Source organism: Perna viridis, chromosome 1 (genome assembly GCF_037379345.1).
Source record: "Perna viridis isolate PV_CMFRI_1.1 ecotype Kerala chromosome 1, ASM3737934v1, whole genome shotgun sequence".
NCBI lineage: Eukaryota > Metazoa > Mollusca > Bivalvia > Mytilida > Mytilidae > Perna > Perna viridis.
The window spans coordinates 35,308,626-35,335,468 of record NC_142445.1 but is presented as its reverse complement, the minus strand read 5'-3'; the positions used below and the strand labels follow the sequence as shown (position 1 = coordinate 35,335,468).

At 35.0% G+C, this 26,843-nt stretch overlaps 1 protein-coding gene across 5 annotated transcripts; it reads right to left on the bottom strand.

Moving 5' to 3' along the window:
• Positions 1–417: 417 nt before the first annotated feature.
• On the bottom strand, positions 418–25,376 carry LOC148628522 (uncharacterized). Of its 5 annotated transcripts, none has more exons than XM_088588975.1 (9): positions 25,291–25,362; positions 22,255–22,472; positions 11,676–14,668; positions 10,601–10,786; positions 6,762–6,959; positions 4,004–4,138; positions 2,322–2,444; positions 1,935–2,028; positions 418–933 (listed from the first exon to the last, which is right to left on the bottom strand). In XM_088588975.1, the coding sequence occupies exons 3-9, from the start codon at positions 11,857–11,859 to the stop codon at positions 567–569; spliced, it is 1,287 nt and encodes a 428-aa protein (XP_088445101.1). In that variant the 5' UTR covers positions 11,860–14,668; positions 22,255–22,472; positions 25,291–25,362; the 3' UTR covers positions 418–566. The 5 variants fall into 5 exon arrangements, with proteins under 5 accessions (XP_088445101.1, XP_088445094.1, XP_088445119.1 ...); XM_088588968.1 differs by lacking the exon at positions 25,291–25,362 and adding an exon at positions 24,553–24,725; XM_088588993.1 differs by lacking the exons at positions 22,255–22,472; positions 25,291–25,362 and adding an exon at positions 24,553–24,725 and having other exon boundaries at positions 11,676–11,872; positions 13,372–14,668.
• Positions 25,377–26,843: the final 1,467 nt, after the last annotated feature.

Genomic DNA, 26,843 nt, shown 5'->3' with positions numbered 1-26,843 from the left:
ATAAATACAGACACAGAAAAAGTGAGGAAACACGTAGATTAAACGTATAAAATCGAGTGAAATACATCAATAAAACAAATAGTCAAGCTTAACACTACCATTATCAAGCTTCACAAAGCGTCTGACGTTCAAATCTCACCCTAGACTATAGACAACCTATTTAAAAAATGGTAATATTCGGGGAAAAAATGGTTTATTTAAGCGAGTTATCCAAATGTCAGTTAAAAGATATATGGTTTTAATTCTGTCCGAAACTTTTGGAAGGCCTGTCTGATGATTTCAGTAAGATAAGAAACAAACCTTTGTCGATGGAGCTTGTAACATTGTATTGACCTGATGTAGTAAGATGAATTTCATCCAGAATATTATTCTGCTAAAAATAAATTCCATGTGCGGGTTTCAAGTGCATTTAAACACTAACATTCAATTATTTAATAATAATAATAATAATAATAATAATACACAAAGATAAACGCAACGCTCATAATGTTTTATTCTCATTGTCGAGTTAATACAAAAGATACAGCAATATCGAATTGGTAGGACTCCCATTTTTAAGTATTACGTCACTTCACAATCGCATTTATTTCAATGTATTCTTCCTTGATTGTACAATTGTGTTCAGTTGATGTGGCGTCTGCTTCATCATAAATTATTTCGTCAAACCCTGTGTTATAAAAAGCACCATGCTTCTTTGCTTCAATATTTATCGCTTTATCTACGGATAACTTCTCGTGTTTCCGTACGTCGGTGGATATTATTATGCTTTCTTTGGGTAGCTCAGGCAAAGTAGCTTGTTTTCGAGCCCTGGTGTCTACAGTTGTGTTTGCGTAAGCGACTTGTATTATATTATCGGAGATGACGAGTGTATCAGTATAAGTCTGATTAGTAGATTCTTCCTTATTTTTTCTATTCGGATGTGCAAAATTTCGTCTGAAATTAGAGATAATCGTAGAAAATAATTTATATGCTTCTGGAAACATTTTCGAACAGGTTTCATGAACTTGTTTATATCAGCCCATGAGTTACCTTGAAAATAGTGCCTATACAATTCTTTCCTGGAGTTAAACCATACAACAAATCTTAATTTTAGAATATTAAACGCTGCGTACATTAGTATAAAATAGAATGAAATTTAAATTTAGAATAAACCCGATTGTGATGGAATATTGATTAATAGGAGAAAAAAAATCAAATTAATAGAGAAAACAGATGAAAAACAATGGACAACTACAATCAAAATAGCAACTCCACTGGTGTATCTAGAAAAGCACAGGACGCTTACCCTACCTGTGCACCTGGTCCATGCTCCCAGTTCCCAGTTTTTAGTGGAGTCCGAGTTTACTTTTGTTGCTTTGTATGTATCATTTTTGTTATTTTATGTTCCTTGTTGTGTATGACTGCTTTCCCTTTCTGGTCTTTATCCCTGGATTACATACTTTTCATTTCCGCAAGCATCTTGGTTCCCTTGATTACTCTTTTAACTAATCTTTTATTTAAGAATATAAAACACTACGTACATTAGTATAAATTGTACTGGAATTTAAATTTAGAATAAACCCGATAGTGAAGGAGTACTGATAAAAATGAACAAAAAACAAAACAAAAAAAAACAAAACAAAAAAACAAAACAAAAAACAAAAAACAAAAAAATGAAAGAGAAAACAGATTAAAAATAAAAGACAACTACGATAACAAAAGCAGTTAAAACACGACAGAACCAGAATTTACCAATCATTCTTTAGTAACCTAAAACAGGCAAAAAATGTGGGCAACCGGAAAGATTTCATAATATATTTAAATTATTTGTGCTAGTGTTTTTTTAAATGCACCAGTTTCCTCATATTTGAAAAATGTTTCGTATGATTTCATCAGTAAATTCTTAGATTCAAATAATGCAAAAATGTTTGCCTATAGCTATACCTGAGACATACCTTCTATAATAAACACAAACACCTATAACAACTGCGCCAATGGCTACAATACTAACTGTTACTCCGGTCACTATGGGAACAACTGACGTTTTCCCTGGCAACAATAAATGAGTGGGAAGATAAATATGACTAAAGAAAATGGTTATTTTTATTCTTAAACATACATGTACCAATTAAGGTGATGTAAAATAATAAATGAGTTTTAAAAAGTAGATCGAATAGAATAGAACCCAACCAATCAATACTAATATTAACAAAATTAAAAAAAAATATATATATAAATTTTTCTGTGACTAAAACACATACTTATCCATGGAATTTCTGTAATAAAAATAAGTAGAATTGCTACTGAAAAAAAAACACCAATCAAAAGAGAAATATAGATACCTTCCTGGCAGGAAGCACCTTCACAAAAGAATAAACATGCACCACTTGTTCTATCGCATTGACCATCACAATTCCCGGGACAAGTCATATTACAGAACATCCCATACTTTCCTGGGTGACATCCTGAAACGAAACTGGTATTAGTGGTTATAAGAGTATACAGATGGAGGATATTTATTTAGTCGTATAATTCTTTTTTCGTCTACCAAAGAAATATGACATTGTCTCTCAATGTTTTTTTTCTATTTAGCTAAAGTCATCTTACCTACATGGTAACTTGATCCGGACTTTTATAGTTTGAGTTGCACATTTTGTTACAAGCATCTGTCTTTCTGTGAAGCGCCCCGTGCAGGTCCGGGTGTTAAAAGAATAGGCCTGCAGCAGCGCTAAGCTTGTCGTAAAAGGCGACTAAACAGTGCTCAGAACCCTAGCCGGGGGCTAGGGCGCTCTGTCCACAGAGCAACTGGGATGTGTGCCCCTGGTGGAGGAATGGGGTACCCTTGGCGTGTAACATGCTGGGGTTGTCAGGCTATATACGGAAAACCTGACCGCAAACCATAGTGGTGCACCGTGTTGGGAAAGATGCCAAGTTCCTCACACCCTACTGTGGTATTCTCCCGGAGTAGGAACCATAGGGCTCCATCACAGGAGGCTAAATTGCCCGACCCTACCCACCTCTCCCTATTTCCAGTGGCAATCAAAATTTGTCGACCCCATTGTCCTTGTATCCTATCCCATTTTCCATTTCATCATCATTTCATGTTCGTTTTATCATCAATTTCATGTTCATCGTCTGAATATAGCTGAAATATTGCTGCTCGGATGTTAAACCCCAACAAACAAACAGACAAACTTTCTGTGAAGCATCTTAGTACTATTGGCTGTTCAACTGTTTTCTACATACAACAAGAATAGAGAGACAACAACCCAACCGGGATGAACATGTCAACACAAGGCCACCCTTTGGTCTTCAAAGAACGACCAGGAAACCTTCATATACCATAGGGCAGACTGCAGCTTGTGATCATTCTTCTTGATTGTTATAATCTACATACCTTCACTACACGTAAATCCTATATATGACTGTATGCACCCAAAAACACATCGCCCTGTTTCTGGATGACATGCACTGTTGCAATTACTGGGCAAGATTTGTCACATTGATCTCCATAGAAACCAGAAGTGCATGCTTGAATATATAATTAATTAAGTCCCTTTGAACACTTTTATTTGAACATGCTTCGAGTTTTTAGTGAAGTCCGGGTTACTTTTTCAATTGTGTTTCCTTGTATGTGTTATTTTGGTTATTTCATGGTCTTTGTTTTGTATGTGTCTATATTCCCTGTCTAGTATTTATCCTTGAAATACCGCTCTAATCTTGGTTCATTAGGTAACATGTTTTAGGGCAATGCGCGCGAAACTTGTGAAAAAAGAAAAAAATGATATAGTTTTAGACCAAAAAAAAAGGAGAAAAAATGTGAAAATAACTATTCTTGAAATGCAAATTCATGTTGCAGACAAAACTTGATATGGAACGCAATCACAAAAAAAACCGAATTTCACAGGCATCAATGTCAACAATTATTAAAGTTCAGAACAATAGAGCAATTTTTTTTAATCGACATTTGTCGTCATTTTCAAGAATTTTTTTTCATGTACGTCAATTTAAATGAACAACTTACTTTCAGTACAGTTCCACCCTTTATAAACTCCTTTACATCCAGGCATACACATGCCATCACGAGGATCACATGGGCCATCACAATTTTCTGGACATGGTTCTTCACAAAGTTTACCGTGCCTTCCAGGACGACAACCTAATTATTAGCAAAATTAAATTAACTTCTTAAACTGAAGATTATATTAGATTTGTGTATTTTTGTACAAATATTCATTGTTTCTCGGAGAGTGCTGTCTTTAACTTTATGAATAACCATTGCTACATCATAACTGATATTATAATAGCATAAATTGATTTTTGAAAAAAAACCTGAACAATGTTACATTGCGTGAGACTAGATCAGTAAAAAATCACTTTAGAGGAATACTTATCAACTTCGATAAATATTGGAACATCAAATTTGTCGAAAGACCACTGGTTTCTTACAGTCTTAAAACATTCATGTTTTTGTTTCATTTATTTTTTTTTCATTTGTGCCAAGTTATCGGTCACTCATACCGAACTACATACATTAATTACATAAGGAATAGGTTAGTGAATAACCAAAATATGATCACGAGTTCCAAAGAACGCCTAGATTTAACGAGTGTGCGGAACTTATTACGGCACGATTAATCTTAGTGCGTTCTTGGCACGAGTAATCATTTATTGGTTATTCACGATAACCAATTAGATTTCCTCCATTATTCGTTACTATTGTCAACATAAAGTTTAAATTTTGTGTACGGTGGATTGATATTCGTGTTGTGACGTTTTGTGACATTTGGGCCGGAAGAAAGCCTGAGAAAGTTCGGAAAGGACCCCTTTTGGTCTCATAATTTGTGCATTTTCAAAAAATTGATTAAAGCTGATTTATAGGTATTTAGTAATACTAAAAAGGTTTAGTAAAATGGTCACAAACACTGAATACATGCTGTTTTGACAGATTTATGACAGTAGGCATTTATGTAACTTTTACATAAACCTTAAACTTTTAATATTCCTGCAATTTTAAGATGTTTTCGTGAGTAGAACGGAAGTGACCACACATTTGTTCACTCAAGATATTTTCACGAGTTGTAACTGACAAAATTTTATACACAAAATATATGAAGCATGTGAATGAATATGCATGCGGCCATTGTTAGAAGAGTACATAAGTTCTGGTGTTTTCCAGCCTTTTAAACAGATTCTTCCAATTTCATCCACGTTTGAAGGCCATAGATGATCGTATGTTCAAATGATTACCATAAACTATTCGAATCAACTGTAAAACACATTAAAGAGTTGGAGAAATATAAAAAAATTCTTCAGGTAGACTTTGATCTTGAGAGGCAAATTTACCTATACCTAACCAACTCCCTACCGAATTTATTTCACCGTGAGAATTGTCGAAAATTTAACACAGGGAATATTAGTAGATCTCTGCTATCTATACTCTCTTACTAAAGAATCGCAACATAGGAAAACAATTACAATTACATTTACTTCACAAATAACAATTATTATTTATCACAGAAAGAAGATACATAGACATCTGAAATTTGGCACAAATATTGTCAAAGTGTCACTCTCACTTAAGATTAAATAATTTTTCACTTTAATGTCAATTTACTCAGCTTAAATCTCAATATTTGTTATTTCCTCCATTTGCTTGCAATAAAGCTGTAATTCGTCTTTACATAGACTCAACCAGATGCTGTATTTGGGCCTGCAGTATTCTTTGCCACTCATGCTGTATTACCTGCTCAAGTTACCGAAGAGTTTGCGGTGGTGGCTGGCGTTGGCGCACACGCCTGTCCAATACACCCCACAGGTGCTCAATAGGGTTGAGATTCGGTGATCGTAATGGTCAGCGCATTATATTTACATTTTGTTGTTCCAAAGAATCAATGGTAAGAAACACTCTGTGCTTTCTGGCATTATCATGCTGGAAAACATCTCTGTTGACGTCGATCGCTGGCAATAAGCGCGGCTGTAGAATTTCGTCGCGATACCGGAGAGCATTCAAGTAGCATGGAACTGTGTTCTTCTGGGGTATGAGGTGTCGACTTCTACGACACAATTCCGGCCAAAACGTTCATTACGGTGCCTGTATACACCAGGAAGGTTATTGGCTGTTGTTGTTGCAGCGACAGCTAGTCCTATTCCTTAGGTGGAAAACCGGATACAGCGATGCTGGGCTACAGTTGTGACACGTTGGCGGCCTGGACGGTATCTGCCTTGTGTAGTACCCTGCTGCTGCTATCGTTCCCATAGACGAGATATCGTATTGCGATATTACTGGTAGCACCGTCTAACTTCGGCATAGCGTCGTCTCATTAGGATTAAATATAACGACTGCATTCAGGAAAATAAACACCGAGTTTTTATAACCTAATTCCGCGCTACTAAATAACGCATGATTCGCTCGTCTAGGTCGTGCATTTTTTAAATAAAGCTCTTTGACACATGACAAATTTTGGCCTAAACAGCTCTCGGTTGATTGAATTAAAATGATTTCTATTGAATACCTTTAAATGGGGTTTAAATTGATAGAGTCAATATGATTTTAATAAATAAACCCATTAAAAACACAGAAAAATAACATTTAAAAAAAAATGTTTCTATGTTGCGTTTCTTTTTTGAGAGAGTATATATAATAATATTGCATAGCTGAAATCCATTTGTCGTAAACATATGAATTGAACACGAGAACATGATGCTCTGCTGTCGACATTCCATCATATAACTCCATTATCAAATTCATATGGTTTTATATTATCAAGGTAATATTTTACCTGTTACTTCGATTTCACATATGTCTAAAACGTCACTGTCAAGTAAAATCTGTAACTCAACCAAGGGATCTATTTCGTGTACATTCAGTAGGAAAGGTATTTTTAATTCAGTATCATTGCTATTTGGCGAACGAATTGTTACAATCCCATATGTGTCGGGATTTCCTATTGATATTGAATAGTTGCTTGTTACGTTTTCTGAAATACAAGAAAAGTAATACACATAAAAGATTATTATTTAACAATAATTTAATGTCAGAAGTAACATGCTTTTTGATTGGTTATTTTTTTTTTGGTCCATCATCTCATAGACCAAATTTTGCAATGTGAATTTTTTTTGCTGAATTATTCCTTTATGCTTTTATACTAAAATTAAATTACAAGAAATGACTATTATATTTTTTGTTCTATTTGTCATGAAATTACCTCAGTGCCCGTGGTGCACACTTGAAAATAACCTGCTACCCAGATTATTTAGTATGCACCACGTGATTTAGGTCATAGTCCTGCGGTCTTATTCCGTTCACATTAAAGGTAAAGGTGTTTTGCTTATACTTAAAATCATTGTATTTTTTATTTTGATTTTATTAGATCATTTAATATAGGAGATCCGGGGTTAAAACATTGGAAACCAATCTAATCTGAAAATTATGAAAAAAAAATCGAAAATTATATTTTTGTGATTGTCCATGGGCTGGGAGGGTCCACCGTACACCCCTCATCAACTTCATGGTGATTTTTAAGTACTTTTATACCTCCCATTACCGAATCAATTTGTCGCCAAAGAATATTCTATGATATTTTTTCAGTATAAGCCTATATTTGTACCCTGCCGAGTCAAAAATCCAAGATTTTTGTGACTTGTTTTAGAGTGTAAGCCTTCCTGGGACGGCATATGTGAACAAAATAAATGCATTTAGATTTTATTATATAGCCCGATGTCTCAGCTTTATAGTGGTACCAAGAAAGTTGCGGCAACACTTGGGGTTTTAGGGTAAAATGAAAGAAATGTCACATACATTCTATTCTTTAAGATAGCTATTGCTCGACTAAAACGTCCCAAATTTGATATCATTCGATAGACAATTCAATTTTCTACATAATTTAACCACGAAAAACTAATTTTCAAGAAAGAATTTTCCAAGATGTTAAAAATATTAGCCCTACCCTTTGAAAACTCGTCTCAGTATGCGAGTTCTCATTCACAGCATACTAATACTGAAAAACTCACATTTTAGGCATTCCTAATTAAGACAATGATGTACCCAAATTATCTGTTCAATCCAGGCGCTAAGACTTTCCATTTGGTGTGACATATACGATAAAATCGAACAGGAGGCTCCCAGGAGCCTGAATCGCTCACCTAGTTAAATTTTTGCCCTTTAAGGGCAATAACTCTAACAAGGAGTTGTCAGACAACTTTGACTCCATTTGATTCATTGGATACATTTGTAAGCCTTATAATAAGGATCATATTTCAGCAATTGAAAGCTATTGGCTAAACCTAACACATTTGGAGATTTACGCAAAAATCTCCTGTCTGACCCCATTGTTCTATTTTTAGAAACGGCAGCCCTGTTTTTTTCAGCGATAAAAAATCGGTCACTTCTTTAAGGATACCCTATTAAACAAAAATGCCAACTTTCATTGAATTTTGCAGAATAGTTTCTGAGGAGCAGATTTTTTTTTAAAGTAATAACATCAAAAACAGCAAAAAACGTCCAAAAAGAGCAATAACTCCAGCATGGGCTTCGGCCAGGTGAGCTATAAAAGGGGAATTTTCAGAATTTCAAAATTTCTTCTATATCACCCGTTATTGCCATTTTATCAGAATACTATAGTTTAAACAAGCGTGTGTGTGATACGGTACATTAATATAGTATCTTAGCTTCCAAATGAGTCCAAGTAATAAATATTTGAACTTTTTTAAGTCAAAATAGGTGGAAAATTGCCAACCCCTACCGATGAAAAAAATACCTCAACATGAACTAAAATGTTAATTTTTGTCATACAAATGGTATACAATAGACATGTTGGGTACTATTGTTTTAATAATTGATGTATCCAACATATATTCTTTTTCCAGGCGCGTACTTTTCAGTTTCAGTATGACAATAAAGAGTTTTTCATAAAAAGGGAAATTTCCGGAATTTCATATTTTCTTGCCCCGTGCAGGTCCGGGTGTTAAAAGAATAGGCCTGCAGCAGCACTAAGCTTGTAGTAAAAGGCAACTAAATAGTGCTCAGAACCCTAGCCGGGGGCTAGGGCGCTCTGTCCACAGAGCAACTGGGATGTGTGGCCCAGTTGGTAGAATGGGGTACCTCTGGCGTGTTACATGCTGGGGTTGTCAGGCTATAATACGAAAAACCTGACCGCACACCATAGTGGTGCACTGTGTTGGGAAAGATGCCAAGTTCCTCGCACGTTAAAGAACTCTACTGTGGTATTCTCCCGGAGTAGGAACCATAGGGCTCCGCCACAGGAGGCTAAATTGCCCGACCCTACCCACCTCTCCCTATTTCCAGTGGCAATCAAAATTTGTCGACCCCATTGTCCTTGTATCCTATCCCATTTTCCATTTCATCATCATTTCATGTTCATTTTATCATCAATTTCATGTTCATCGTCTGAATATAGCTGGGATATTGCTGCTCGGACGTTAAACCCCAACAAACCAACAAACCAAAATCATATTTTCTTCCACTTCACCTGTAATTGGCAAATTGTACTTCAAACAAGTTTTTGTATATTCAAACACAATTATACAGTGTCTTAGCTTTCTAATGAGTCCGGGTAATGAATATTTCTGAAAAATGGAAATAACGGGTGATATAGAAAGATTTCTGAAATTCTGAAAATTCCCTTTTTGATTTTAAAGTTTTTGTCATCCCAAAAAGAAAATCTTAGCACCTGAATTGATCAGATGTGTTGGATACATCATTATCTTAATTAGGAATGCCTAACATATGAGTTTTGCGGTGTCGGTATGCTTTTAATGAGGATTCTTTTTGATACTGAGACCAATTTTCAAGGGGTAGGGGAATATTTTTAACATTTTTTGAAAATTGTTTCTTGAAATTTAGTTTTTCATGGTTTAATTATGTAGAAAATTAAATCATCTTTTGAATGATACCAAATTTGAGACGATTTAGTGGAGCAATAACTTGTAGAGTTGAATTTATATAACTTTTTACGAAAAAATCGAATATCCCATTTTTCGATTTTCTGGATAATTCTGACTACGAAAATCGCCAAAATTCCTAAAAAGAACCCCTAAAGTTTAAATTATGATAATACTAAACAGAAAATACCAAATAAGCCAATTTTTACTGAAACAGAAATACTCTTTTGATATGGAAAAATATGTCAATTTAAGCGATTTTTCTGAGGGGTAGGGGTACATTTTACTCATTTTGTTTTATTTTACCCCAAAACCCTAAGTGTTGCCGCGATTTCCTTGATACTATTCTAAAGCTGGGCTACGATTATACATATATATGTTAGTTTACTTTATTTTGTAGAAAGAAGATGTTCGAATAATCAAAAATCGTAAAAAATGGATTTTTGCCTCAATGTGGTATAAAAAGTAGCCAAATAAATAGAAAAAAATGCTTCAGTTTATTTTTTGGCGACAAAAAGATTGGTAAATGAGAGGTATAAAGGTACCTGAAAATCACATTTTGGTTGATGAGTGGGGGAAAGGGGTAGGGGATGGGGTGTACGGGGGTGGGTGTATCACAGGAGTAACATTAGTATATATCAATATCGAAGTCTAAAAGTTTCAGTATGTAAATGCGTCTATAAATTCATTATACAACTATATATATGTATGTGGTCACCTTTGAATGTTACGATAATTGAAACTATAACATAGGGTTCACCAAATTCTATTCTGACGAAGGGAGCTCTGGAAGAGAGCTGAATACAACATGCATTTCTTTTGTCGCCATTATTTACCAAAATTACTCTCTGATTTTCAGGAAGTGCGTTAGTTCTTAGTGATGCAGCGTATGTTGCTATGTTGTCTGAAATAGTAATTGGTGAAAACGAAAACTTCATACATCATGAAGGACAATGAATTCATTGAAGAAACTCTTCAGATCAAAACATTTTAACTTTAACTTCTAATAAAAAAAAATCGGCTTTACCACAATTGACCTAATCGGCTCCACTTTGATTCTTTAATTATTATACACTAACCCCTGTGGTTAACTATAAAATGAGTTCTTCAGTCAGTATAAGACTGAATAGAGACTTAATGCAGGGAACCTTTTAAAAAAGAAATTTAAACATTCAATGTGTTTTATTGATGTTTTATTGGTGATACGAAAACCATGCTTTATTTAATCACGATTATGCATGTTTAACGACTGAATAGTATATACAGACATGGAATTTCAACTAAATACTTTGATTACCAATTTAATTTGAAATGTTAGTTCGTTGCTTATTTGTAACATTTTCTTATGACAAGGAATGTTCATGTTTTCTTTTAAATTTTGCTTCATATGGAGAAACCACGAATTTTGAACGGTTAAATATTGCCAAAATTGTTATAGGATTATTTTTCAATAAATCTTTATTTACATGACTAACACAGAAGATGTATTTCAGTAGTCTTGCTTCTGCTTTATAACGAAGTAAATATTAAATGTCAAAATACAAAAAAATAGGAAATGAACTTTATTAATATCTAGTCGTATTGAATGAAACGAAAATAAAATCCGAAATTAGAAACTTTTAGTTATACATATCACATATAATCAAAATGTACGAACAACCAACTACAAGTACGTAAAGTATTTAAAACTCTTAACCGAAACGATTATTTCAAACTGGGATAATAATTATACTCATAATGAGAATGATTATGATTTAAGTTTCGAAAATAAATATGATAATGTATTTACTTACATTGATCACATGTTGGACTTGCAAGACCTGGTTGGCATCCTCTATTGCAGTAACCATCCAACGAACACGTCCTATCTGGACAATTGTTTGGCCTACATCCCCAAATACATTTCCCAGTTGATGGATGACAGTGTTGATCAACACAATATTCTGGACAACGGTTTCTGCAATTTCTCCCCACCATGTTTTATAGCAGCCTATGAAAACAGAACATTTATTTTTTAAACTGATCAAGGATTTTTTTCTTGCAGAAATAATTTTAATAATAAAACGACACTCCAAAAAATTGTTTGTGTAATAATTTCATATTTCTTGCATATTTCCCATTGCACTTAGTAAATAATTCAACTAACAATAAATTAAAATCATTTTAAAACATTAAGAACTGAATGATAACTACAAGAGTTATCTATTCTAGTTAGTAGTTGAATGATTTATAGTCCATGACTACACAACACTGTCAGTCATCCATAAAAGGTTGAGAGGCAACCTAAACATCGATCGGTCCTTATAGTCTAGTGACGATTTACCTTGACAATGTAATCAAGCACAAAGGCATGAACATGAACGTGAAAAGAAGAAGGCAGAATTTCATCATTAGAACAACATCAAACACATGAGGTGCTTTCCATTAGGCGGTAACCGCTGATTCGTGTTCAATTATTGGTTCGCACAAAACGGTTAATTTCAGAACAGATGAAAAACGAACAGGAAGTATTGCTGGGGAAAGACGGTTCGTACCACCATGTGATGGAAAACAAGCTGTAGGTATGGAGTAAGTGAATAACACTCTGGTTATGAAAGAGACTATAACAAAAAGACGCAGCTGTAGATTTGTTACTCAGTGTCCTTCATGCATTTCGGTGAAATAGCAGATCTAGACTTGCTGGTAAGTAACAGTTGACCCTTTCATTCAGAAATGTATTTTTCAATGCTAAAACTTTTTGTATCAAGTGGTTATTCTCAACGTAAGCCCGAAAACGCTTTTGCATGACTGGGTTTAATTTTCACATATGACATTCTTTGCTGCGTATCATCATCTTTATATTCAAGTTTATAATCTTGTATTGAAAAACAATGTCATTAAAAGAGTAATCAAGGGTACCAAGGCTCTAGCTGAAATCAAAAGAAAGTAATCCAGGAACAAAGACCAAACATGGAAAACAGACATACACAACAAACAACATTAAGTAACTAAAATCATACATACAAAGTAACAAAAGCAAATGAGCAACTCAGACTCCGCTAAAACTGGGAGCATGGACCAGGTGCACTGGTAGGATAAATCCATCGAAAGGTATTCTAATACATTCATTTCAAAAGATATTATTTAGTTCTCCAACATCAAACTTTCATATCATGTAAATCTTCGTAAATTTTCATTCATCCTCCGTCGACCCCACAATATCAAATTTACCCTCTATTTTACGTTTAAGTTCATGAACAAAAGTTTCGATTATTCTAACTTCAACCACCCCAACACACAAATAACACTGTCCAAAGCCTAAATAAAATTTTCTTTTGACAATTTCATACGTGTACTCTCAAATTCGACAAATTCACTGCACTCCCTATGCCTTTTCAAATACTAACTTATAAAAAAAGTTGTCTCTAATGACCGAATATGCATCTTCCGGATTTGGGAAAAAGTGTTTGAAAATAAATGTGTTCTGAAAAGGGAAATATGTAATCTTACTGTCTTTTCTGTAGTATATATTACATTTGAAACGAATACTGTGTCGGATGGAAACGCCACCACGTGGTACCATTTGAGGAAAGATAAACTAAAATTAAGAATTAAGTTAAATCACAATTTCAGGAATCCTCAACACTAGGAAAACTATATTTTAAAACCAATCAAGAATTTTGGTACATAACTTCTATTGTAGACAAAACATTTCTCATGTTAATAATTAAATATTATCGATCACTGCTTTATATAGACGTTATTGCCCCCTTTCGACGTTTTTTTTCCCGCTTTTTTAATGTTATTAGTTTTAAAAATCTTCTTCTCTGACATTACCTGACCAATTAATCAACAAAACTTGGATCTTGGTATGAATGTTGGAATTTTTTTATTTGCAGGCAGATTAAAAGGCCTTGAACTAGATTTGCATTGTCACTTTCATCGGCTGAAATGGCTCTGCACTATCAAATCTTCCATAGGTTCTCGAAAATAAGGACTTCGATTGATTTTTTTTCTTTTGGTCTAAATAATCACCAAGAAACAAGTGATTAAAGCTGGGAAAAGTTCTGCTATGAGTTATTATTGTTTTTATTTTGGGGCATACTCACCTTGCTGATTGTTGGAAGTCACTAGGAAAATACCTTCCATTATCCCAGTCCATTGGGTCTGGGGTCAATGTACATGAAACAGAGTAATTGAGTACCTTGTGACTGTATTCTTTCCAGCCAACATAGTATGACTATTAGGATAACTTCCCTTCTCATCTGTTTTTTATATGAAGTAATAACTGTTGGCAGAGGAAACACACATAAACCAAAATATGCTATGAGTAAGAAATTTAAAATAACATCTTGTAGGCAAATAGGTTTCGTTTAGGTATGCCATTATGTTATAAGTTCTACCCTTATATTTCATCAACGAATATATTTCAGACCCGAATAATATATTAGGATCTTCTATATAAAAGTTGATAACATATTGTCACAATATAAATATTTATATATATTTTGGTATATTTTTGGTTGTTATATTTAGGTTGTTATACATTTATTTAATACCTAAATATACTTTCATTTATTATATTATTTACTTTTGAGTATATTCCTATACATTCCATCTTCATCTCATAATCATAATCATTGTTATTGTAATCATCATGTGACGGTTGACTGGACCGCTCTCCGCTAACAGGTTCCCGCTGCACGGACTTTTCTTTTATTAAATTGTCATTCTGCTCTTCGACTTTCACCAGAGTGGATTGTCTTATCGACATCCTTTATTGCAGGTTAGTCAATTGTAATAATCTCTGTAAAATAATTGATATTTGAATTTAACGGCGGAATATTTCATATATTATTCATTGTTTTCATTCATTTATAATTCGTGTCCTTTATTGCAGAATTAAATATCATCGTTGACAACTGGCAATTATACTTAATTTCGCCTTGCCCAACATAATCTAATGGTGGGCATAATTTCCGGCGACATTTTGGAGGCTCCAGCGAGATTGATTGCTAAATTGTCAATGCCCGTCTGCTTTAGTTTTGGCCGAACGACCATTTATCTATTTACGTTAAAATATTATACCAAGTTCACCAATAGTATGGCTCTACGACTGTCATCATTAGTTTGGCACCGCATTTTCCATTTTATTGTTGTCATGGATATGTTGTAAACTTGTCGACTTTAGTGAGGGCACGATGACTTTGTTAAGTCTGTTATAATTCTAGTTTAATCGTCGACATTTCATTTGGTAATGCGATTATATAACTAACGTTGTGTTTTGCAGCTTGTTATAAATTATATCCTGTGAGTTACATTACGAGTTTCGCTTGAAATATAAGTGTTAGCGTAAATGATTGTTGTGAACAAATTATACGTATTAATTTCTGGTGAAAAGTCCGATGGATTATGGAGATTAATTTCCCATTCATTGCGCATTCCATCCACATATAACTTTATCAGCTCATTGTAGTTCATTCTGACCGTTATTTTTGATGTCAAACTGTATTCAGAAAATTTACCGTCCATACTCGTCAAGGACATTTACCGTAAATATTATACAAAGATATTACCGTAAATACTGCACAAAACAACGACAACTATAAAAGATCAGTATACCGTAACTGTGATTGGAGATTTCAGTGAACCAGTACAATAAAAAAAAAAACTGTTAATTTTTCAATTTTATAGACAGTAAATTTTATTAATATTTATTTACATATGTGAATTTATTCATTGTTTCTAGATTGATAAATTTTGATTATAAATTTCAGCTCCTGCATGATCCTGTTTCTCTTGTTTCTCTGCACATTTAACCAGACTTTGACAGACTGGTGAGTCATTTTTCATTTTATCATTCATATATTCATACAATTAACCCCTATTCGATCATGAGTAGAGATGTGAGTTTTACGGACACTGCTTTAAAACAGAGGGGTCAAGATAATCCAGAAAAACTTTCTAATGAAGAAATTCAGAAAATGATAAAATATCTGAATCAAAATACCCAATATAAGGTGGTAACAGATACAGAATTTGACCTTATTAGACATAGCACTCCAAGAGAGGTAGTTAAGCCAGACCCAGATCAAACTTCAGGTAAGTCGCCTCCCCCCACACCTGTCCGAAAATACACCCTTGTACCTCTACAGAAAGGCGATAAGGTATCGGCTGCTAGTAATTCCAACTGGCAAAGACCGCTATTGCCTACTTTTTCGGGTGAGGAGAAATCGGAAACCACATTTGATGTGTGGAAGTACGAGGTAAAATGCTTAATACGAGAGAAAAAATTTGAGGACATTGTTTTGATTCAATCTATGAGAAATTCATTGAAGGGTTCGCCTAGAAATTTATTATTGACAATACCGGAAGTTTCCTCTCCTGATCAGGTTTTGGAAAAATTAGAGGGGGTCTATGGTAATGTTTATAGCAGCGAAGCCTTGCTGCAACAGTTTTATACGGAACGACAGATGCCAAATCAATCGGTCGCGAATTATGGCATGAAATTGCAATAGATTTTGCACTCAGTTGTTTACACTTCAAAAAGATGACATGCTCAGATCAAAATTTTGGTCAGGCTTGCATGATCCGCTTCTCAAGAATGTAAGTCGACATAAATATGATTCCGTAGAATCCTTCGACGAATTAATTCGCGATGTTCGAGCAATTGAATTAGATCTGTCGAACTCTTCGAGAAATGAAAATATTGCATCTTCCGGAAAAGGTGTTCAACATAGCTCGATGTCTACTGATTCCAAGTCGATTTCGGATCTGGTTAAGAAAATTGATCAGATTGATACTCGCATGGAGTCGATAGAAACCGAACTCAAGAATCTCAAAGAACAGAATAGTGTTCCTCAGAATGCCTACGGTAATCACAATCGTGGTAACGCGCAGGGATATGGCCATCGGGGTGGCTATACAAATAATAGAGGTAGAGGTAGTTCGACGTGGGTCATTCAACCAACAATCTCAGGTTCAGGGTCAACAGAACAGTAAACCGTCTTTAAACGGGTAGGAGTCTTGAATGAAGGGCGAATTGGGGACTCTACTGATTTTGATACAAGCCCTGTAAATGGTGATTTATTTGAAAGGTTAGTTGGCAATGCCAATGAAAGTGATGTCATAGTCAATCAAGTAAAATGCAAGGCACTTCTTGACAGTGGAAGTATGATTTCAACTATTGCTGAACCGTTGTTAAGCAGGTTGAAACCTTGTCCAACTTTGAAAAAGGTTGATGATTTATTGACAGTTAGTGTAGCTAATGGTGATCGTTTACCTTATTTAGGCTATGTAGAGGTAGTTCTGGAAATTCCATATTTAAAAGGGACTTCTTTTCCTGTTCCCATGCTAGTTGTTGCTTCAACGGAGTATAATAGTCAAGTTCCGTTAGTACTTGGGACAAATGTATTGAATATTTGCAAATCCAATACCGGTATGTCTGATGATTCTACTTTGCCGAAAGAATGGGACACAGCCCTGTCTTCTCTTGCAAGTAATTGTTTGAGTAATGTAAACTCGATTAACAAAAAGGTTGTTACCCTAAAGCCTAAAGCTTCGATGACAATCTCGGGTATGGTATGTAATGCAAGTAAGGCTGGAGTTACTGTTGTTACTGAAAACTCAGAAAAATCTTCCTTTGATGGAGTTGTAGTTTGTCCTAGAGTTGTTTCATTGAAGAAGGAAGGTAAGTGTAGAATTCCTGTTAGAATTTGTAACATGACAGCTAAAGCAATTCAAATAAAACCGAAGTCTGTATTATGAAGTGCTAGTGAAATCAAAGTTATACAACACGTCGATCCTTTCAATCATACTCCGGATTTAGCGCGAGAATCAGCTAATAAGTCAGATGCTGGTAAAACCGCGGATGTGTTGAAGGAATTAAGTTTGAATATTGACGATGCCTTACCAGATGAAATTAAATCGCGTCTGATTAGTATGATTGAGAAATGGAAATCGGTGTTTTCGACCGGTCCTACTGATCTCGGTTTTACAAATCTAGTTGAACATGAAATCAAGCTTCATGACGAGACACCATTTAAGGAACCGTACCGACGTATCCCTTCGGGAATGTTCGAGGAAGTTCGGCAACATCTTCGAGAGATGTTAGACGCCGGTGCGATACGGGAATCTAATAGTCCGTTCTCGAGCAACGTTGTCCTTGTTCGGAAGAAAGACAACTCTCTTAGATTCTGCTTTGATTTTCGGAAATTGAATAGTCGAACTATTCGCGACGCATATCCTACAGCTCGAGTAGAAGAGACGATCGAGAGTCTGGCTGGAGCGACTTATTTTTCCAAATTTGATCTTTGGTTGGCCTATTGGCAATGTGGAATTAGGGAGGAAGACAAGCATAAAACAGCGTTTTCGGTCGGTCCGCTTGGATTTTACGAATGCAATCGGCTCCCATTTGGTCTTACAAATGCTGATGCATGTTTCCAGAGAATGATGGAAAATGCATGGGGGAACTGCATTTACATGACTGTCTTGTTTTTCTTGATGATATTATAGTTTTCTCGAAGTCGGTGGATGAACATTTTTCTAGGCTAGAGCGAATGTTTCGTTGTCTCAGTGACAATGGCCTTAAACTGAAGGGTAGTAAGTGCGTATTTTTCCAGACTGAGGTAAAATACCTTGGTTTTGTAGTATCAGTTGATGGTATTAAACCGGATGATGAGAAATTATCGGCCGTGTATAACTGGCCTGAAATTACCAATGTCAGAGAGTTACGACGGTTTTTAGGGTTTACTTCCTTCTACCGGAAGTTTGTCAAGGATTATAGCAAGATAGCTAAACCCTTGAATGATCTGCTAATAGGACATCCGTCCGGGAAGAAACAGAAAGGTCGGTCTAAGATTAAGAGTAAAATACCATGGAAGTGGACTGCTGTAGAACAGAAAGCTCGAGATGAGTTAATACATATGTTGACGAATCCCCCTATTCTTGCGTATGCTGATTATATGCTACCATTTATTGTACACTACGACGCGAGCGGCGACGGTTTGGGCGCAATTTTATACCAGAAGCAAGACGGACACGAACGCGTAATCGCATACGCTAGTAGAAGCTTACGAGGCGCGGAGAAGTTATATCCGGCACATAAACGCGAGTTTCTGGCTTTGAAATGGGCCGTCACGGATAAATTTCACGATTATTTAGTTGGTAACCGCTTCGAAGTCAGAACCGATAATAATCCGCTGACGTATGTGCTCGGAAAAGCTAGACTTGATGCTACGTCTCAGCGATGGATAGCATCGTTGGCTGATTTTGATTTCACTATCACCTATAGATCTGGTAAGTCAAGCATTGATTGTGATGCATTATCTCGGCTTAATTCGAAGAATGAAGGTAATAAAGGCATAGGTTCCATTATTGATGAAAAGGTTGTAAAAGCTGTTTGCTTGTCCTCAGTCGTTTCAGATTGTGGTTTAGCCGAGAGTGTATTGATGGCTAACAACTTAGACACTCTAGGGTGTGACATTGACCATGATCCTAGCTTAAGTGATATAAATTGGTCAGATGAGCAAAGGTCAGATAATTGTTTGGCTCAGGTGATTGAAATATTTTTGACTGGTCATAAACCATCAAAACGACACTTAGCTAAAAACAAAGGGAGGTAAGAAGGTTACTAAATGATTGGAATAAGCTGACACTATCAGACGGAGTTCTTTATAGAACGTGTGATTTGAAAGGTGAAAAGGTAAGGCAGCTAGTTTTACCACGTGTATATCGTGACATAGCTTTACGCGGGTTACATGACGATGTTGGTCACCAAGGCCGGGACCGTACATTATATTTGGTTCAGTCTAGGTTCTATTGGCCTGGTATGGTGACGGAGGTTGAAGAGGAAGTTGCATCTTGTCCTAGTTGTATTTTGAGAAAGTCTAAGGATCGGAGGTCGGCTTCTATAGTTAATATTGAATCTAGTCAGCCATTGGAATTATTATGTCTTGATTTTCTGAAATTAGAAATGTCAAAGGGTGGTTTTGAGAATATTCTAGTTATGACAGATCATTTTACACGATTTGCATACGCGATTCCGACGAAAAACCAATCTGCATATACTTCAGCAAAGTGTCTTTGGGAAAAGTTCATCCAATACTATTCGTTTCCATCCAGACTTCACAGTGATCAAGGTCGTAACTTTGAATCTAAAGTCATTCCTGAGCTCTGTAAGTTGGCTGGGATAACGAAGTCCCGTACGACTCCGTACCATCCACAAGGTAATGAGGAAACGGAGAGATTTAACCAAACACTTTTGAATATGCTTGGTACGTGGAACGATGATCAAAAATCGGATTGGAAGAGTTATGTTCTCCCATTAGTACACGCGTATAACGCGACGCGTCATTTGAGTACCGGTTATAGCCCACATTTCTTTATGTTCGGTTGGCACCCTCGGTTAGCTTTGGATGCATTTTTCGGAACCGCTACCGATAATCTTTCGGTTCGTTCACACGATACTTATGTCGGTAAGTTGAAGAAGCTTCTTGAGTTCGCTTACAAGACTGCGACACGGGAGTCTGAGAAATCGGGAATGCGTCACAAAGCTCGGTATGATCGAAAAGTTTGGAGTTCAGTTTTACATCCAGGTGATAGAGTTTTATTAAAGAATGTGGGTATCCGTGGAAAACAAACTCGCCAACAAATGGGAACGGTGCCCGTTTGTTGTAGTACAGCAGCCTGATGCTGGTATACCGGTATATGTGATTAAACGGGAACACGGTTCTAAGCAAACGAAAACCGTTCACAGGAATTTATTATTATCTATTGATTCACTGCCACTGAACGACAGGTTTACGTGTTTTGAGAACGACAAACAGACTGTGCATAAATCAAATGTTTCAGATAAACGTAGTCCGGATACTAACGGTACCGGTGTTGTTGAACCAGAGGTAAACGCAAATTACACAGATCGTTCGGGGTCGGATTCGGAATCGGACGATGACGATTTTATGGTCGCTGTTAACACATTTACACGTTCGAAATCTAAAGGATTAAATCCTTTGGCAAACGAATTTAGTCCTGACAGTTTGTATATTGCACAGGCTGATCGTGCGCAGGATTCGTCGCTGAATAGGTGTTCGGGTGATATGCATAACCTATCAAGGGAGGTAGAAATGAGTACTTCTGATCATGATCGTAACATCTCAACCACCCCGAGCATTTTTAATGACGTTTCAGGTTCAGTTAGTAATGAATTTAGTTCTGTTGAGTTGAGTCTGTCAAGTCATATTTCTGAGGTTAGTGATGTTTTGGGTCGCTCACAAGTTGAACCGGTCCCTGCTCCAGTAGTTCGTAGGAGTGGGCGAGCTATGAGACCGCCTGATTGACATGGTGATTTTATGTATTATAAATAGTTTTAAATATAATGGGGCAGTTGCGAGGCCTTGCCACCCTCTGTACTCTTTTACGTTTACTTATAATCTTTTGTTAACAGTTGTTTTTAGTGGGGTTAATCTGTTTATTTCAGATATGAATTCTTTAGTATATTGCCCAAGTCGTGGTAGATGTTTACAAAGTTTAGCTTGTGGTGGTGTATTTATATATCCGGGTAATAAAAAATTTAAGGATTTTCCAAGACGTTAAGAGGCATCTTAGTTTAACCCAAGGAATAAAGATAGTTTATTTTGTTTGTGGTATTCCTGATGTATGTGAATTGGTAAGGGATAAGAACTCCAAGTATGAGAAATCTTACATTGATACAGTTGTTGATGAGGAAGTTATTGTTAAATCTTATATGGATAAACTTGAGATGGTGTCTAATAGGATCAGGAATATGGGTCATCATGTAGTTTTCGCAACTATAGTTAACAAAAACTTTGAGAAATGGAACACTCATAGATTATCTGTTGGTAAAACTTTGTATTTGGCTTATGAGACCCAATACCCTAAGATGCAAGAACGGCTTAATGCTGTTTTGTTGGCTCTTTACCAAAGGATTGTTGCATTGAACGTTAAGAATCAGGTGGCAACACCGTTATTACATAATTACATTCACCAGAGATGTCAAAACGGGAAAATACGCCTTAAATATACTAAGCTGATGGATGGTGTCCATCCTTCCCCGGATGTCGGGCAGAAATGGTTTGATCATATAACTAGCGTTATTGCTGAAAACGAACATAGACTGGCGAGCGTTTAGATATTTTGTTATGCATTTATTTTGTATGCTTTATAATTTTACACTGTTCCTGTGTAGCGAGGCCTTGCCACCTATACAGAACATGTAACCTGATTTGAATTCGAGGACGAATTTTCGTTCTTGAGGGGGGACAATGTCACAGTATAAATATTTATATATATTTTGGTATATTTTTGGTTGTTATATTTAGGTTGTTATACATTTATTTAATACCTAAATATACTTTCATTTATTATATTATTTACTTTTGAGTATATTCCTATACATTCCATCTTCATCTCATAATCATAATCATTGTTATTGTAATCATCATTTGACGGTTGACTGGACCGCTCTCCGCTAACAGGTTCCCGCTGCACGGACTTTACTTTTCTTTTATTAAATTGTCATTCTGCACTTCGACTTTCACCAGAGTGGATTGTCTTATCGACATCTTTATTGCAGGTTAGTCAATTGTAATAATCTTTGTAAAATAATTGATATTTGAATTTAACAGTGGAATATTTCATATCTTATTCATTGTTTTCATTCATTTATAATTCGTGTCCTTTATTGCAGAATTAAATATCATCGTTGACAACTGGCAATTATACTTATTTTCGCCTTGCCCAACATAATCTAATGGTGAGCATAATTTCCGAAAATAGTTTTAGTTTTATCATGATTTGTTCCGAATGGTAAGGGGACGAAACAACACGAAAGTGAAAAGCAGAAAACTAGCAAAGAACGAATTAAGTACAAACCCGAAGAACCACCAAGTACATAAAGGATAAAGTCATATGTTCCGGGAAGGTAAGTACTTCATGCTTCTTGGTAGTCACCGACCGTGTTGATCGTCGGAAGTCAACACTGGCTGTTACGGTCATCCCAGGATGGAGGATGGAAAGAACAATTTTCTTTAATAAAGTTGTCTATTCAAGTTATTCAACAAAATAAATACGACAATGCTTGATAATTGAAGCGGGAAGAATATGGGTAAAATGCATGATAAACGAGAATTTACAAGGTAAAAATATCGGTGGGATGACCGAATTAGAACAAGAGATTGACGAACGGGATGACTGTAACGGGTTTACTTGATACGAAATATAAGAATAACGTAATATTTGCACACAAATATCAACAAGGAAAGATAATGCAAAGATATCAAAATCAAATACATGGCCATATCGTTAAACATGGGCGGATCCAGATACTTTGAAAAAAAATATGATAGGTAGATAAAATCATTTTATTTTTTTTAATTATTTTATATTGACACATATGGGTTTTTTTCACTCTGAGAAATGATAGTTTAGCAGCATTTTCTTAAAAATACCATAATAAATGTGCTAGGGTAGGCAAAACAATTTTTTTTTTTAATTTTAAATTAATTTTTTTTTAAAATAGAAAAAAATGGCATATTTTTTTCTTGGCTGAACATACGGTGCCATCAAAATAAATGAAAGTTTGAATATCTAATGTCAGTCAGAAAAGTTTGGTAGGAAGTCTGCAATTTAAAATCTTTTAGTATATTTTTGTAACATGCAGTCTGACGTTATTACATACAACTATACGATCTTGAACCAATAGATTTGTAGCAAGTAAATTTACCACATAAATCTGTTGAGTCACCAAAAACTCTACCACTTAATATTTTCATATTATTTGATAAAAACAAATGTTATCTCTTGTATCTATTATCATATGCTGTTTCTCATTTCTCTTATATAATCATATTCATTACAATTCATAAATTTATTATGAAATTAGAAATCGTATGCCACACATGCACTCCCTGCCGTATGCAAGCCAAAAATATTGCACGCGGCAGCCACACATGTACATTATCACCATGTTTCTGCATTACTTAACACGGAGGTACTTTGCTGTTCGGCTGTTACGTTTAGGATTTTTGCTCCATCAGATTTTGGTGAACATCAGGAAGGTATTGAAAGATGGATCGCCGATTCCATTGATTCAACTTGCAAAATATTTTAAAGTGTTATTTTCCAGTATTTTGTACAAAAACACCGCTTCTATAAGAAACCATTTGGAATTAAATTATTAAGTATATCAATTTTAACATTATTCAGTGAAATCTTTTGCCATTCAATGTTTATCATTTTGGTAAAGTACCAACTCTCATTACAAAATGTTTGTTTCGCAAGTTACCGACATCTCTTGCCGCAAGTTACGGTCATCCCGCTGATATTTTGACCTTGAAATGCCTCATTAATCATACATTTTACCCATATGCTTCCAGTGTCAATTATCAAGTATTGATGAATGATTATTTGTCATATTTATATTGTTGAATAACCTGAATAGACAACTTTTTTTAAGAAAATTATTCTTACAAGAATTTCCATCCTCCATCTTGGGATGACATATTTGGCACAAGAGAGTCTTTAAGAAAACTAATTGGCTTAACTTTCTTTCTCACTTTATTAAGTGCATAAATTTTTCCGTTTCTTAATGAACATCAACCTTCTAGATTCATAAACTTCCAGCTCATAAAGAATCGGACAAAAAAAGTGTAATGAATATCAAAAATAACTTACTTCAGTATGAAATCCTTCAACGTAATGTAATACACGTTATGTTTACATTTACTTGTTTTCCATCGAATATTTCTTCATGTGCCTTTTCATTTTTCTTTTCTATCAAGTTCGATATTTATGTACATCTTAGTTATCTAAACGCAGTCACAATATTGCAAGTCGTTATACGTGGATTTATGAATAATGGTGCAAGGAAGGATGATTTAAAAAATATTTGGTTTTCAATTTCCTTCCAAGAATTCTTTTCTTTTCGATGTAATTAACAGACACTATATACATAGTATGAAAAGAAGCATTTAAAGAATGATATATACATACATCGCACCGACAAAAATATATAACATCTGTTGACGATCTCACACATTCGTCAATTTCTTTTGTTGGGGGGATATTAACGTTTTGAGTATCATTTAATATGCGAGTCAAACAAAACAGATCAGCAAAAAGAACCGAAATGGAAGTTAACATCTGTATTTCCAAAGAAACTGTTTATCTGTATTTATAACTCAATTACTGTCAGTGTTACTGGGTACACTTGTTTCAAGTAGATGTATAGTATTTACAATTATTCTTTTTTGTGGTATTTTAACGCAGCACAAAATTAAAGTCTTTAAACACTGATTTGGGTCACTGATGCCTATGGAAAGATACACAAATTTTGGTCTGAATTTATATTCCCCTCATCAATTATGTGTTTCCCAAATCAGCATTTAATGGTTATTATAATAAAATTCTTACCCTGATATTATCATGTAACATTTGGCTAAATGCGACGAACGTATGGATTCATGTCCTCGTCGTAATGGTGTGCATTAAGGAAGTTTACATTAATCGGCTACACGCTAGAAGATATGCCGCTTTAGTTTTATTTTTGTTATGCTGAAATATGAGACTATAACAGCAATGACATCTTTTGTTTAACAGTTTCATATACATTAAATAAATTGGCTTTGGGATGTATTGTTGTTGTATACTTAAACGGTTACTTGCAAATTTTTACTAAATAAATGCGTTTTATCCTGTTGTATTTCCCATAGCGCTTATCTAAACTGAATGAAATCTTAAACAAGTACTATCTTTAAAAAAAGATAGCCGAAATAGTAAAATTTTGTTCTTTTTTATGTTTCTACATTTCTTTCAGGAAAATAACACATGGCACACAATTTCAATTTTCGATTGTTTTCTTCGAACGCAATTTCAGAATTTCGATAACGTTCTTTTCGAACACCAATAAGTTAGCAGTATTTGGCCAATCGGGAAACATAATTGCGATCAGGTGATTTGCGTTTCCATAGAAGAGCGTCCTTAAGGTCAAACGGTAAAAAGCGAAACTATTAAAAAGAATTACCCTGATAAAAACAATTATTTAATAATTGAACTAGTTATATTATCAATCCACACTTAGAACGTTCTCCCATTTAATAGTAGCTTTTGCATTCATTGTGACATATTCGTCAACACTGCTTTGTTTAATCGAAGCATGTTTTACTTCAGTATCTACTTCCTCATAAATCGGGTCATTTACTAGGTTATAATAAGCTCCCGGTCTATTTGGTTCAAGATCTATTACTAAACCGCTATTTTTTACCCCAGATTCTCCATACGATGCCCCTAGTATTCGAGTCCCGGGGTTTATAGATGTACTAGTGGCAGTATCTTGTGGAGAGTACGCATTACTTCTAAGTGTATTTGAGTAGGTGTCTTGACTTACAGCTCTTGTGTCTCTGAGTGTATTAGTGTAAGTTGCGGAAAGAGCGTTGTTATCGTATTTTGTATTTGACGGCGACGTTCGTCTGAAATAAAGAAAAAATATAGACAGTTGAATTTTTGGAATTGAGACACCCATGGCTAGCAACCGCTTTTATTTCTTTCCATCACATTTTGATTGTTTATTAAAAAAATTGTGATCAGACATGAAGGTAAAAACATGACCCTGTTTAGAAGAAGAAATCTGTTGTAAATATTACAGCTCTTTAACTGTAATTTTAAAAGATTTTGTTAAATCTCCGATTACAGTAAAAATTAATCTGACTAGCTACTACTACTATGACATATTAGTTAAAAATTCAAATTCTAAGATCTTTAAACTTTTAAATTCTTAAAAAAATATATATGTTTTCGTTATGCCAAACGCGATTACCCAAATGCATTAGTATAATGTTGTTTTGATATCAGCTGCAGCCTGTCCCATGGTGTGAGGATTTCCTCATCGTTCATTGATGACCAATGGTAGCTTTAAACTGACATATTTCATCACGGTGGGATTGTCTCTTTGACATATTAACAATTTT

What these genes read in the sequence shown, in the direction of transcription:
- LOC148628522 (XM_088588985.1), bottom strand. Translation starts at nt 11,859, where the DNA reads ATGGTGGGGAGAAATTGCAGAAACCGTTGTCCAGAATATTGTGTTGAT. An exon ending in AAGTCCAACATGTGATCAAT is followed by an intron (nt 10,787 to 11,675) that starts GTAAGTAAATAC and finishes TTACTATTTCAG; the next exon opens with ACAACATAGCAACATACGCT. An exon ending in GTTTGTGTTTATTATAGAAG is followed by an intron (nt 934 to 1,934) that starts GTATGTCTCAGG and finishes CTCTAATTTCAG; the next exon opens with ACGAAATTTTGCACATCCGA.